The 15,396-nt window shown below is 45.1% G+C and overlaps 1 protein-coding gene across 1 annotated transcript in view; it reads right to left on the bottom strand.

Annotated features, from left to right (window-relative positions):
* Window positions 1–15,396, bottom strand: part of ARMC9 (armadillo repeat containing 9) — a 139,587-nt gene that overhangs the window by 102,438 nt on the left and 21,753 nt on the right. Inside the window, 3 exon segments of the mRNA XM_067027168.1 lie at window positions 424–522; window positions 6,792–6,949; window positions 14,031–14,055. Of these exon segments, the coding sequence (XP_066883269.1) occupies window positions 424–522; window positions 6,792–6,949; window positions 14,031–14,055 (282 nt within the window).

Below are 15,396 nucleotides of genomic sequence, written 5' to 3'. Positions count from 1 at the left end.
GTGAATATGGGTAAAGGGTATACAAGTGTCCTCTGGGCAGTTTTTGCAGCTTTTCTGTACTTTTGCAATGATTCTAAGTCTAAAGTTTAAAAAGATAAAAGGAAAGCCCGTCTGACACCGCACAACCCCAACAAGGCAGTGGTTTTTCAAACAGGACGAGGTTTCCTTCGTTTCCTACTGCCTTGCTGCCATTGGCGGCCCTGGGACCCAGCAAGCAGCTTCTCCAGTTAGAGACAAACGCGCCGCCCCCGCCCCCAGGAGGCCTCCTCCCAGCGGCCCAATCCCACTCTTCCTTCTGGGAACGCACAGACCTCCAAAGCCCGCTGAGATGCAGACTCCGAATGTGCTATTTCCTCCCGTTCTCCCGTTTTTTTAAGTTACGGGATTTTGACACCCGGGGGCAGACCGGGCGCAGAGCCTCACCGTGCCGGGCCTCGTGAAGTCCACGCTGCGCGCCAGGCTCTGCCGCATCTGGTTGCTGAAGAGGCGGACGCAGATGCTCTGCAGGTACTCGGGGGTGATCTGCAGGAGGACAGAGGATGGACGGCGGGTGAAAGGGGTGAGGCATCCCCGGAGCCGTGAGAGGCACCCTAGCCAGTGTCGGGGCTGACTCTCAACAGCCTCTCCGAGGGCACAAAGGTGACCTTTTGCTTTCACATCGCGGCCCTAGGGAGTTGAAGCCCCGAGCCTGACGAAAAAAACTAACACACTACTGGTGTGATCACGGGATAGCATACGTTAAGTTACAGAACTCCACTCAACATACTCCTGCTGTCACATAAAATAAACTGATTTTTCTTTTTTTTCTTGGCTGCACAGGGTGGCTTGTGGGATCTCAGTTCCCTGACCAGGGATTGAACCCGTGCCCTCAGCAGTGAAACTGCAGAGTCCTAACCACTGGACCGCCAGGGATTTCCCATAAAATAAACCGATTTAAAACCATTGTTTGTTAATTCAAGCAACAGAGTCACTGGGTGGCCATAATGTGATGGAAAGAAAACCGGACTGAAAATCTGAAGATCTGGGCTCAAGCAGTGGACTCGAGAAAACCAACAGCTCTGCCTCCTGCTTTCCTGACCTGTCGGATGAAATGAATGAGGCCACGGCTCTGCGTCACGGGGAGGGGGGTAAATGAGATCAAGGGAGAGCCTAGCACAGGACAGATGGCTCTGTAGACGCTTATTGAATGAGTGACGGAGACACTTTATAAACTGTCCAGCGCTAGACAACAGGAGGCTGGTTACTGCTGCATCAATGCAACTGCATCATGGCCTCTTCCTTGGGCATCTCTCATACCTCTCTCATTAGCTACCATGATTCAGGATGGACATCCAGCATCTAAGGTGGTAACCTCTGAAACGTTTCCTTTTCATCTTACGTCTTTTCTTTTAATAGAAGTGACATGTGCTCGTTTAAAAGGTAACACAACCTCTCCCCAGCCTCACCCCGCAAGCCACTCCCTGGAGGTAACTACCCTTAACAATTGGAGCCCCTTCCAGACTTTGTCGTGTGCCTGATTGTGAGAGGGAAGCTCCCTTTCCCCAGCCTCATGGTTCCCTGTGCTGGGCTGCCATACGGCCATGTGACTGGCTCTCTTCCTACCCCTCACTCATCCGTCCCCGCAAGAGGAAGACAACTCAGCTGGCTGGTGAGATGGAAAGAGCCAGAATGCTGGGCTAGACCCTTTGCTCTCCCTGTGGTCCTCCTGTCTGGCCCCTTGAAACATCTGGTCTGTTTTGGCCGCCGGAAAAACTGTCCCCCTGTGCCCGATGTCTCTGGTCATCCCCCAGCACTCAGCTGTAAGTGACTCAGACAAAGAAGGGCCCCATCTCAAGGCTGCACCTCCTACGTTATCCTGAGCCCGTTTCCTCCGAAATCCCACAGCATCAAAATTTAACCATTCCTTTTTCATCCCGTACATTTAACTTTCCTTGTAAGCCTGTTCCTTCCCTACAACCTAGAAACATGTCCAAATATATTTAATATTTTAAAACTACCTTCCCCTTTCTCCTCCCTCGGCCCTCATCTATCAACCACCCTTTCAGTGTTCTTCCTTCACAGCCGAGGTTCTTGAAAGAACAGCCAACGTCTGCCGCCTCCCCTTCACGTTACCTTTCAAACACACCACAGTCGAGCCCCCATCTGAATCACCCCACGGAAACTCACGGCAAAGGCCACCACCAATGACCTTCTAAGTGTCCGAAACATTGGACACTTTTCAGTTCTGGACTTCTAGAGTTTTCTGTGATTTTTGAGACTTTGGATCAACCCCTGAAACTGTTTCCTCTTTTGGCTGATACCGGAACTGATACCAGACCCATCCCTTTAACAAGGAAATCTGATTCTGTCACTCTCTTGCTTAAAACGAGTGAGAAAAGGACATGAATAAACAGTTGACTAAAAGACAAATATGTAAATGGCCAAAAACATATGAAAATATATTCAGCCTCATACATAATTAAAGAAATGTAAATTGAAACATTCAGAATACCAAGTTTTACTTACCAAACTGGCAAAAATTTCAATGTATAATCATGTCCAGTGTTGGCAAATGTGTGGAGAAATAGATGCTCTGATACGCTACTGGGGGTGGGGGGGTGGTGGGTAGACATTGTTGAAATCTTTGGAGAAATAATTTGGCAAAACATCTCTCAAAATTTTAATGCCCATAACCTTTGACCTAGCAATTCCATTCTTAGGCTCTTATCTTACCTATATTCAAAGGTATACAGTATATACAAGGATGTTCACTATAACAGTTTCTGTTATAGCAAACAAAAAAAATCTAAATGTTCCTCATCAGAGATCTGATGACTTATGGTTCACCCTTGCAGTGGAATAATAATGTAGAAGCATCAAAAAGAATGAAAGAGGTGTGTGGTCACGTGGAAAGATCTCCAAGATATATTGAAAGTGAAATAGCAGGTTTCAGAAGAGTAATGGGTTACAAGATCCCCGGTAAGTATGTGCATACCGTATGCACACACACACACGTGCACACACATGCACATGCACGGAAGTGTCCTGAAATAATACACAAGAAAGTGTTAATCTTGAATGTCAGTAAGAAAATGAGACTTAGGAATTGTGTGTGCAAGGGGCCTTTTGCTCCAACTGTATACTCCTCTGAATTGTTTCCATCTTTTACCAAGAGCACGTATTTCTTTTACATGAAGAACAAGCTAGTTACGATTCCAGTGTTCCCCCCAACCCCATCTCTCCCTGTTTTGATAGTGGAGGCCCTTGCAACCCCTGCCTGGGGCTCTGCAGGCCTCTCCTTGCACACTCCAGCTGGAACAGCCCATGTGCCCGTCTGTGGCCCGCGTGCCACACCTGGCGTCGCGTCGACCCTGGCTGTAGGAAGTATACCCGGATGATGACGGTTACGTTTTCAGAGGAGAGAAGGCAAAAGGAAAACACACACTTTCTTTTTATTTACTCCTGTACTGTTTGAATTTTCTTTCTTTCTTTCTTTTTCCTGTTTTTTGGCCATGCTGTGCGGCCTGCGGGATCTTAGTTCCCTGACCAGGGATCGAACCCGTGCCCCCTGCATTGGAAGAGCGGTGTCTTAATCACCGGACCGCCAGGGAAGCCCCTAAATTTTCTATGTACATGCCTTCTTTTTCTTCTTTTTTGTCAACAGTGGTTATATAAGCCATTTTTGCTTTGTGTCTGGTACTTTTCTGTACTAAAGAAAAATCAGTGTGTGCTATTTTCAAAACTAAAAAAACCCTAACAATTTTCAAGATATACATTTCAAAAGCTCCTCACTAACTACAGGGTAAAGCACAAATTCCTAAGCACGGTCTACAGATCTCTCCATGACCTTCCCCAATCCACCTCCTCCGCAACATCTTTCAACACATAACCACCCCCCAGCTTTGGCTATTCTAGCCATACCAAGCAACTCCGGGCAGTTTTGTTGAGCATTTGTGTGTGTGCTTTCACATGAGCAAAGGCGTTTCAGTGCAGGATACTAAAACATATTAAAAAGCTATTATTGGACTTCCCTGGTGGCGCAGTGGTTAAGAATCTGCCTGCCAATGCAGGGGGCATGGGTTCGAGCCCTGGTCCTGGAAGATCCCACATGCCACAGAGCAACTAAGCCCGTGCGCCACAACTACTGAGCCTGCACACTAGAGCCCGCACGCCACAACTACTGAGCCCGTGTGCCACAACTACTGAGCCCACGTACCACAACTACTGAAGCCTGCACACCTACAGCCTGTGCTCCGCAACAAGAGAAGCCACCACAACGAGAAGCCCGCACACCGCAACAAAGAGTAGCCCTTGCTTGCCGCAACTTGAGAAAGCCTTCACACAGCAACGAAGACCCAATGCAGCCAAAAATAAAATATAAATAAATAAATTTTAAAAAGAAAAGCTGTTATGGTAGAAAAACAATACACAGCTCTTGCTTTGGCCTAGAGCCCTTGGGTAGCCCCAGGGAGCTGAATAACTAATCCCTTCCAAGTGTTTACTCAAATGTCCACTTAGGAAGGTGAAAACCTGGAAACAACCTCAATGTGCAACAACAGGGACCCAGCATTGCATAAAGTACGGCATTGCCACACGACAGAAAAGTACACGGCCATGAGAGGTGAGGCATCATAGGACAATACTTAACGACTTCAAGAATACAAGATTCAGTATTCAGGAAAAAAGCAGACTAGAAAACTGTGTGTGAACTGAGTCCACTTTTGTAAAACATGTGTATCTAAGTATTGAAAAATGTCTGGAATGTTAACAAGTGTTATTACTAAGTGACACAGTGACAGGTAGTTTTCATTTTATTTTTTGCATCGTTCTATATTTTTGAAATTTTCTATAATATTTTATTTTGTAATCACATTTTAAGTTGCTAAAACTAGTTTAATACACAAACTGATATTGGTGATAAAATTGTATAAAGCTTAATACACACACACACACACACACACACACACACACACACACAGGAGTACAAGTAAAACCGGGGAAATCAGGATAAGAGCAACAGATTGTATCAATGCCAATATCCTGGCTGAGATACTATACTATAGTTTTGCAAACTGTTACAACTGGCAGAAACTGGACAAAGGGTACAAGGACTCTCTCTGCATTATTTCTTAAAATTACATGTGAACCCACAATTACTTCCATTTAAAAAAAACTATATTTCCACAAAGCGATTTTATTATACTTTCTAACTTTTTATTGAGTAGAACACCAGAGCCGTTCCCGTTAAAGTCAGGAACAAGACAAACACACCCATGAGCACATTCAACAGCATCCCAGAGTCTCAGCCAATAAGCTACGGGGAAAAAAAGGAAAGTTATGGGGCTTCCCTGGTGGCACAGTGGTTGAGAGTCCGCCTGCCGATGCAGGGGACGCGGGTTCGTGCCCCGGTCCGGGAGGATCCCACATGCCGCGGAGCGGCTGCGCCTGTGGGCCATGGACGCTGGGCCTGCGCGTCAGGAGCCTGTGCTCCGCAACGGGAGAGGCCACAACAGTGACAGGCCGGCGTGGCGAAAAAAAAAAAAAAAAAAAAAAAAAAAGAAAGTTATGATATATAAGGAAAAAACCAAAAATATCATTATTTGAAAATGATATGACTGCCAATCTAGAATATAGAAGAATCAATCAGAAGAATCTATCCGATTAATAGAGTTCAGAAAGGTAGCTGGGTACAAAATCAGTATATGAAAGTCTGTAGCTCTCCTATATACCAACAGGGTATTTCCCCCTCATTTTTATGCCACTACCTAATGTTTTTTTTTCTCCTGCCAATTTATTCTTTGCTAACATTAAGAATAGGGTAGAGATGCATGTGTCTTTTTGAGTTACGGTTTCCTCTGGGTATATGCCCAGCAGGGGGATTGCTGGGCACTGCAGCACTATTTACAATAGCCAGGACATGGAAGCAACCTAAATGCCCATCGACAGATGAATGGATAAGGAAGATGTGGCACATATATACAACGGAATATTACTCAGCCATAAAAAGGAAGGAAATGGAGTCATCTGTAGAGATGTGGATGGACCTAGAGATTGCCATACAGAGTGAAGTAAGTCAGAAAGAGAAAAACAAATATCGTATATTAATGCATATATGTGGAATCTAGAAAAATGGTACAGACGAACCTGTCTGAAAGGCAGAGATAAAGGCACAAACATAGAGAATGAACGATACGGACACCAAGGCGGGAAAGGGGGTGTGGATGGATTGGGAGATTGGGATTGACATCTATACACTAATATGTATAAAATAGATAACTAATGAGAAGCTGCTGTCTGGCACAGGGAACTCCACTTCGCTGTACAGTAGAAACTAACACAACATTGTAAAACAACTATACCCCAATCAAAAAAAAAAATAAGGTAAAGAAATACAGACACAGTAGATAATGTGTCAGGAAAAACGGATGAAATAGTGCAGCAGCGTGACAAACAGCCGCCCGTTGGCTTTGTGATGTGGAAGGGCAGGCGTCTCTGGCTGGGGGTGGCCAGGAATTGGGTATCAACACAGTCCATGCTCATGACACATCTTTATCTCAAAAAAGACACGTGAGGGCTTCCCTGGTGGCGCAGTGGTTGAGAATCCGCCTGCCGATGCAGGAGACACGGGTTCGTGCCCTGGTCCGGGAAGATCCCACATGCCGCGGAGCAACTAAGCCCGTGAGCCATGGCCGCTAGGCCTGCGCGTCCGGAGCCTGTGCTCCGCAACGGGAGGGGCCACAACAGTGAGAGGACCGCGTACCGCAAAAAAAAAAAAAAAAAAAGACAAGTGAAAAACGGCGGCCCTTCCTTACCATCTTGCCACTGACTGTGGCCTCCAGAGAATCCACCAGCTCCGCTGTGACTCCGATGAGATTGTGGTAGTCCGCCTGGATCTTATTGTACCGTTTCAAGTACGTCACCGACCTACGCTCAGCTTCTACCAGCTGCTGGTGGAGCTGCTGCAACATTTCTAGGAAGACAACATATATTTATATTAAAACAAAACAAAAAAGCAACAATTTAAAAGACCCCTACAAAATAAAAAATAATTATATTGTTCTCAAGGGAATACCATGCCTACTGCCGGAATATTTTACTGTAACAATGAACTTGACGCTCCGTATTTGTGTTTAACACTTCTTCTGTCTCACGCCACTTTTAATTACAAAGTGCTTTGTAATCACTGATTTTTTTCGTTTCTTATCCCCAGTAGTTCAGCTGAGTCTTCACTGGCTTTCCTAACAAAATCTATTTCCTTGGCTGAACCCCATGCAACTTCTTTCAGCTCCTCTCTCTATGCACAAGACACAAACTGAATGTTTCTTTCTAGAATCGGCTCACAAAATGGTTGAACCAAAACTGAGTTTTTTTCTCTGTTTGTGGCCCGTGAGGTCGTCTGGAGGATAACTCGTAATCGCGAGAGAGTTCTTCATTTTAAGTGAAGGTTAGGGCTGCTTGACAGGTGCTGAGAAAGCTCAAATCCAGAACTAGGTAAGATTCCAGGTGTTCATTCTGCCAGGTCGATGAAGCATAAGTCTTAGAGCGGCAGCCTTGGAAGGTTCTAGGGTTCCTTTCTTGGAATGCCCCCCACCCTGCCCCCGTACCCCCTGGCAGCACTCGATGGCCAAGCCACCTGGGCACAGCTGGACTATGCAAATCTTCTACGGTGTCAGTATTCCTTGGCCCTATCCTACTTTTTCCCTTTCCTGGAAGGCTATGTTTTGGATGGAAGGACGTGTTGCTGCCCCCAAAACCCACATTAACTCACTATTGTCCCAATCCAGGCACTGTATAATACTTAAAGTCTTCATTCTAGAACACACTTCATGTATACAGAGAGAGCCTTTAAAATTATAAAGACCAAATATAGCCATTATTTTATAATAACTTTAACGGAGTATAATCTATAAAAATATCGAATCACTTATGTTGTATACCTGAAACTAATATAACATTGTAAATCAACTATAATTCAGTTAAAGACCTAGGTTCAAATCTCTACCCTACCAATTTCTTGCTGAGTAACCTGGGGCAAGACACTTAATGTCTCTGCTTCTCATTTCTTAACCTATAAAATGGGGAAAATGATAATGATCTTGAAGGGTTATTGTGAGGATTGAAGAACACATATACTCAAAGTGCCAAGCACACTGCTGGCCCGTAGCCGCTGCCCATACATGGCAGCTATTATTATTATTGCCTTTCATGGAAAGGGGTCAAAGATTTTCTAAATATATTTCTATGCAAGCAGATAACTTGAAAAAGTGGCAGAAGGGTTACATACTAAAGCAGTGGTATGCAAACTCTGAAATATATCAGAATCATCCCAAAATAAAGATGATCAAGCTTTACCTTCAGAGACTCTGATTTTGTGGATATTGGGTAGGGGCTAAGTATCTATACTGTTAACAAACTCCCGGCTCTGACACAGACCACAGGTTTGAGAAACACTGTCCTAAATTATCTTTTCCTCCTAATTTGTGTCCTAAACAGCTATGCTATGAGGATCACCCGCATTCAAACTGTATTTCAAAACCTTTTATGTGTCACAATTGTTGATGTGCAGAAGTAAAATATTTTAACTACTAAAACCCAAAATATCACATAATGAATTATTATTATTATTATTTAACACCCATCGAATCTCAGTATTGAAAGATAACTTTAAAAAGTCATCTGACACAAATTTACATCCAGTACTTGAACCTCTGGAGAACATTCCTAGAAATCATTTATCAATCTTCTCCTAATATAATATTGGGAAGGAGTCACTACCTCCCTCCTACACTAAGTATCATTTAAGCTTTTGCATACATCCAAAACTCAAAATTACATAAACAAGAACTTCCAAGGATGAAAATTTTAGATTATTCATAGTCCCATTTTATGGTCATAAATATTAAAGAGTATCTGTGACATTTTTCTCAACGTGTACCAAGTGGCAGATGAATGAAATAGCAAAACCCATTAGCTGGGTCAAATGAGGTCCCAAATTATCAGTGCTAATGTCATCAAAGTAGTCCCTCTCGAAAGGGGACTGTAGCAAAAAACTCTTCCCCTCATAAACTCATTGTACGATTAACTAAATGTCAGGGACTATTTGTGGAACTTTTGCCTTGGGAGCCCAGAATTGGAATTGAGGACAATTTCAAAGTATGGTAACCTGAGGCAAAAGAGCCTTAACGCCGGCAGCCTATAGGAAAGAGAGAAGTAGGCAACTGGGCTGAAACGTTCATAACCCTTTCAAATACACCATTTAGCAAAAACAGCCTGCTATCCAGAGATATCACCTTGCAGACACCTTAACTGGCTACAAACAGGACCTGACCATTACTGTAAGCTATTTGGGCTACAGCTCAAAATATCAACTTTACTTTTGAGCATTAAACAGAACTTTGACTCTTTTTTTCCCTGTCAAATTGTGACAGGGAAGAGCTAAATCAGACTCCATGTTCCGATCTGTTTCTTAGACTTTAACCTTTGCTTTTCGTTGCTTTTGTCATTATAAACATACATAATGGCCTGCCTCTTGGAACCCTGCCCACCTGTGTGGATGGCTGCAGGAAAAAAGAAACTAACACATCCCCTCAACGAGTCTGGTCATTCCAGAAGATGCTTTGCAAGACTGATGGCCCTTGTACTTTACTTCCTCACCACCTCTCCTTCTCTGATTCTATAAAAGAAACTGGCATCCAGACCCAGATAAGATGGTTTTTCAGACACACCAGTCTGCCATCTTCTCCGTCTGCCGGCTTTCCGAATAAAGTCGTATTCCTTGCCTCAAGACCTTGTCTCCGATTCATCGGCCTGTCAGGCGGCGAGCAAAGTGAGCTTGGACTCAGTAACAGAAAGTTTTATGAGACAAGGACAACAAAGCTAAGATGCCTTGCCATGCAAGATCTCAACTTTTAATGGAGATGTCTTGGTCCATGTTATTTTAATGAAACTGTCGTAATCGTGCCAGCAAAATTTATTGAGACTCTTTATATTTCAAAGCCACTGACATAATTTGTGCAAAAGTCCAAAGAACTGCATCCCAAGCTTTAAACAAAAGATATATACAACCAAGAGAATGCCAGTTAAGGTCCCTAGGAGTGAACTTATATTTCCTATAATCTCCTGTATTATATAATTTCCTATTTCTCCTATAAGTTGGGCAATGAATCAATAACAAAAGTGAAGGGCACCTTTCCTACAGAAAAGCAGGCAAGCTTTCCCTTGTTGACATTTCTACTTCATTTAGATGCAGTGTTTTTTTTTTTTTTTTTTAAGAGTAGATGAGATTTGCTTTTAGAGACATCTTGGCTGCTCAAGATGATACATTTTAAAATATGGAAGTTTTTTCTAACCTAATGTAAAAAACTAAAATCAATCACTCTACTTTTATAATATCAAACAATTTTTTCTTTGTATTTAGATATAAATTGGCTCTTTGCTATTCTGCTAATCCACAAATACTGGAGGAAGAAAGTTAAGGCTTATAACTAGGAATATAGGTCATCATTTTCAAAAATAATATTTACAGCTCTGAACTCTAGGAAAATGATCAGTTGCCCATTGTCTGAAGGGGCCAAATGCATAATGCCAGAAATGCTAAAAGATACTATTTCTGTATCCTTTTTAGATGGCTAGGTGAAAAGAATAATCCTGTGCTACACTGCCAACCTAAGTTTTTATCCTTAATGCCATTTTAAATATAATTCCTTTTGAGAGACTCTTCCACTCCAAGCACTTTTCTCACCTTCTTTAAAAGCTTCTGGAAATCTCACTCTGCCTATGAAACCTTCCTATCAAGACACATAATGATATTATCCAACCATTCGATTTAAAAAACAACACCTGGGCTTCCCTGGTGGCGCAGTGGTTAAGAATCCACCTGCCAGTGCAGGGGACACAGGTTCCAGCCCTGGTCCTGGAAGATCCCACATGCCAGGGAGCAACTAAGCCCATGAGCTACCACTGCTGAGCCTGCGCTCTAGAGCCCGCGAGCCACAACTATTGAAGCCCGCGTGCCCACAGCCTGTACTCCGCAACAAAAGAAGCCACCGCAATGAGAAGCCCGCGCATCGCAACTAGAGAAAGCCCACGCACAGCAACAAAGACCCAACGCAGCCAAAAATAGATAAATAAAATTTTTTAAAAAGAAATAAAAATAAAAACAACACCTGGGGCTAGAATGGAATTGGGGGCTTGTCTGTGCCTGTGATCACTGCAGCCTTAGCAATGACCACAAGGCACAGAAGACACAGTGGTGACAACTAGCTACGGTGACACTGGGCCTGGGCCTGGGCCGGAGCCCCCGGTACAAGTGCCTTGCGGTGCTAACCTCTCATCTCCACGGCACTACTGAGTTTGGGGGTTATTCTGCCACAGACACACACTGTGCCTGCCAGACTCAATTGCACAGACATCCTGTTTAGCTATCCTCAGAAAACTCAATTAAAATCAAACTTAAAGAAGGCTCGAAAGACCTGGTCTCCTTGCTGAAATACCAAATGAAAGGTCTGTAGAAAAATACAGGCTCTTCTACTTGCATTCCCCCTCCCATGTTTATTTCGTCTGCAAAATTGGGCCACTTATCAGAGACATAACTGGTTGCCGGCAAGAAGCTATCCCCCCAAACAGCAGGGCATGCTGGGTGACAGGAGGTGGCAGAAACTCAGGAATCCAGGAGAAGTTTCTCACCACCTTCCTGTCCCCAATGCCTAGGAATCCAAAGACCGACTCTGAACAAGGACTAAACAGACTCAGCCAAGAATTGGGCTTCCCTGGTAGAGCAGTGGTTAAGAATCCGCCTGCCAATGCAGGGGACATGGGTTCGAGCCCTGGTCCGGGAAGATCCCACATGCCACGGAGCAATGAAGCCCGTGCACCACAACTACTGAGCCTGTGCTCTAGAGCCTGTGAGCCACAACTACTGAAGCCCACATGCCACAACTACTGAAGCCCACAAGACTAGAGCCCGTGCTCCGCAACAGGAGAATCCACCGCAATGAGAGGCCCGCGCACCGCAATGAAGAGTAGCCCCCACTTGCCACAACTAGAGAAAGCCCACGGACAGCAACGAAGACCCAATGCAGCCAAAAATAAATAAATAAAATTAATTAATTAATTTAAAAAAGAAAAAAAAAGAATTAAGGCAGTTCTCTGGTACCCAAAGGACCCAGGTTGGGTGGTGGTTTTAAAATATGACTGCAGGGTCTTTGACAGTTCCTTCCCATCAAGAGGTGGAATGTACGTCTCCTTCCTTTGAATGTGGGCTGGCTTTAGGAATTTGCTTCTAATGAATAGAACACACCAGAAACAACACTGAGTTACTTCAGAGACTGGGTTAGAAAAGGTGACACAGCTTCCATCCAGCCCCCTCTGGGGACATTCATCCTGGGTGGGAACCCGGCCACCAGGTCCTGAGGAAGTCCAGGCCACATGAAGAGTCCACATGGGCGTTCTAGTCCAGGGCCTCTGCTGAGAGCTCAGCGGACAGCCAGCATCAGCCACCAGACCTGTGCACGTGGAAGCCTTGGAGACGGCTCTACCCGGCTCCGTCTACACTCGGGAGCCACCCCGAGGGAGAACTGACTGAGCCCACAACTCCCAGACCATGCAAGATGATAGCAATAAGAATAATAAATGGACATTGTTGTTTTATGCCGTCGAGTCTGAGGCGGCTTGCTGGGCGGCAAGAGGAAGAGAAGTGGTGCGGAAAAGGAGCATTTCTGGGGGTTGCAGGTCGAGCCCCGAGCGCCTGGCCCAACTGAGGGGCTCCAGCTGTGCTGAACGGGAGACAACCGGCCCGGACCCGCCCTGGCCAAGGCCTGGAGCTGCGCTAACCCAGTAGGGAGCAGGCCTGGGCAGCCGCAGAGACGGACCCCGGGTACGCGTCCTCCGCGTAACCATGCTGGGGGCAACGCCACCTCCCGGAGCTCGAGGCTGCAGCCTGTGACCCTCGGAGAGGTCCCCACTGCTCCTCTGTGTTCAGGCCCGGACCGAGGGCGTGAGTCCTGCGACCTGCCGCTCCTCCACGCAGGTCCCTCTGAGTTCCAGGAGGGGAGGCCCGGCTGCCGAACCAGCGGCGCAATTAGAACCGCTGGGCTGGAGGCCCGCGAGGCCACCGAGGGCGAGAACAAACGCCCACGCGCTTCCCACATGAAGCTACGGAGCACGCGTGGGAATCAAATCTGCAGCCCTGCTCATCATTCAGTTCCCTGCAACACCGAGAGCTAAATAATTTACTAATGCTTCTCTTCTTTAGAAAACTTGAACTCTCTAAAAGGAAACAGAAAAACAATGGCAGGAAGTTTTGCAATCCTCTCCAACCGTGACTGCTGTGAAAAGGGCAAATGTGTGATTTCACGTAGTAAAACTCCACCTGCTGGGAATTGAGGATTATGCCCTCAATACTTATCAAAGACATGAAGCACATCATATAACCCTTTCCAACAGAATAATTTAAGCAGTTTTCATAACGTTGTATCAAAGACAAAACTCCACCGAAGGACCCCAACTGTGGCCACCAATTCCATGTTAACTAAAATTTTTCTCACCTTTCTGGAAAATGAACAGGTCTGATAAAAATGACTAATCTTGGAAAACCATCATTTTATGCTAAAAGTGTAAGACTGGAATTCCTACTTTGAATGCAAATAATGGAAATGCTTTATAAGAATGAGAACTCCATATCGCTGCGGAGATAAGACCCTGTTAAAGTAGTTTAAGGTAAAAGTGAAAGATATTGAAGTAACTCTTTCCCCACCCATGCTGTACTGTGTCTTCTAACTGTGCTGCTGCACTGACGTCCCTCTGGCACTTGCTTGGATTCTCCTCGTTTCTCTGTGTCTTAGTTATCTGACATGCAAGACACAGCTAACAATACCAGCCACCCTGAAAAGTGGGTCTCAAGGAACGCAGACAAAAAGGATTACAAAGCACTTCATAAATATTTAGATTTTTAAAGCCCTCGTTTGCCAAGTCCGTGGAATTCTCTCCATTTCATTACTTAAAACTCGAGTTGGCAAAGTTGTGATTTAAAATTTTTCATCTAGATGATTTACCTTTGTTGCTTTGTCCATTCTCCTTCTGGGATGAAAGAAGTTCAGGAAAACAGGCATTCAGGAGGCAGAACTCAGGGTATCTCACATTGTGTTGGCCAACCTGAGAAAGAGCCCCAGTGTGGTAAAAAAGAAACCTCAGGCCAGGGAAGGGCGCTTCTTAATGTTGCTATAAATAACTAAGACAGTTACCGACTTCTCGATTCTTGGGTGACTCACAGATAAGTCCTCCTCTACGCACCTCAAGAACCACCCTGTGAGTCCAACAGCCCCTAACTGGCCTCCTTCCCCCTTCAGAAACCTTACCCACAGCTACCAAAACGTTTTGACTAAAAGTGCAAATCTGAATTCATACCCTTTAACGCTGTAACTTCAGTGCTAAAGCGTTAGCCTAAGGAAATTGAGAACGGGATGAAAAGAGCATGGCTTGGTAACTACAACCACAGACTCTGGCACCAGACTGCCTCTTGGGTTTAAACCTCAGCTTCGACACATCTGGCTGCATGTCTGATGGCAAGGTATTTACCTGTTTTATCTGGGTTTTCTTAATTTTAAAAAAAATATTTATTTATTTATGGCTGCTTTGGGTCTTTGTTGCTGCGCGCGGGCTTTCTGTAGTTGTGGCGAGCGGGGGCTACTCTTGGTTGTGGTGCGCGGGCTTCTCATTGCGGTGGCTTCTCTTGTTGCGGAGCTTGGGCTCTAGGTGTGCGGGCTTCAGTAGCTGTGGCACGTGGGCTTCAATAGTTGTGGCTCACGGGCTCTAGAGCGCAGGCTCGGTAGTTGTGGCGCACGGGATTAGTTGCTCCGCGGCATGTGGGATCTTCCCAGACCAGGGCTCGAACCCGTGTCCCCTGCATCGGCAGGTGGATTCTTAACCACTGCGCCACGAGGGAAGTCCCTGGGTTTTCTTAATTTTTCTGGTAACAGCTTTATTGGGATGTAATTCACATATTATATAATTCACCCGTTCGAAGTGTACATTTCAATGGTTTTCAGTACATTCACTGAGTTGTGCAACCATCACCACAATCGGCTGTGGAACATTTTCATCCCCCAAAAAGGAAACCCTCTGCCCCCAGCAGTCACCACCCTCCCCAGCCCTAGGCAACCACTGTCTACTTTCTCTGTAGATTTGCCTCCTCTGGCCCCTTCATACAAATGGAATCATACAATATGCAGCCTTTTGGGCCTGGCTTCTTTCATTTGGCATCATGCTTTCAAGATTCATCCATGTTGTAGCACAGATCCGTAACTCACTCACTTTTACTGCCACATAATATTCCGTTATATGGACAGAGCACATTTGGTTTATCCATTCCTCAGTCGATGGACATCTGGGTTTTTGTCACTTATTAGCTATTTCAAAGAA

Source organism: Kogia breviceps, chromosome 2, assembly GCF_026419965.1.
Source record: "Kogia breviceps isolate mKogBre1 chromosome 2, mKogBre1 haplotype 1, whole genome shotgun sequence".
In the NCBI taxonomy this organism is placed as follows: Eukaryota; Metazoa; Chordata; class Mammalia; order Artiodactyla; family Physeteridae; genus Kogia; species Kogia breviceps.
The sequence above is the reverse complement of the archived record's forward strand: the minus strand, read 5'-3'. Positions and strand labels throughout refer to the sequence as shown.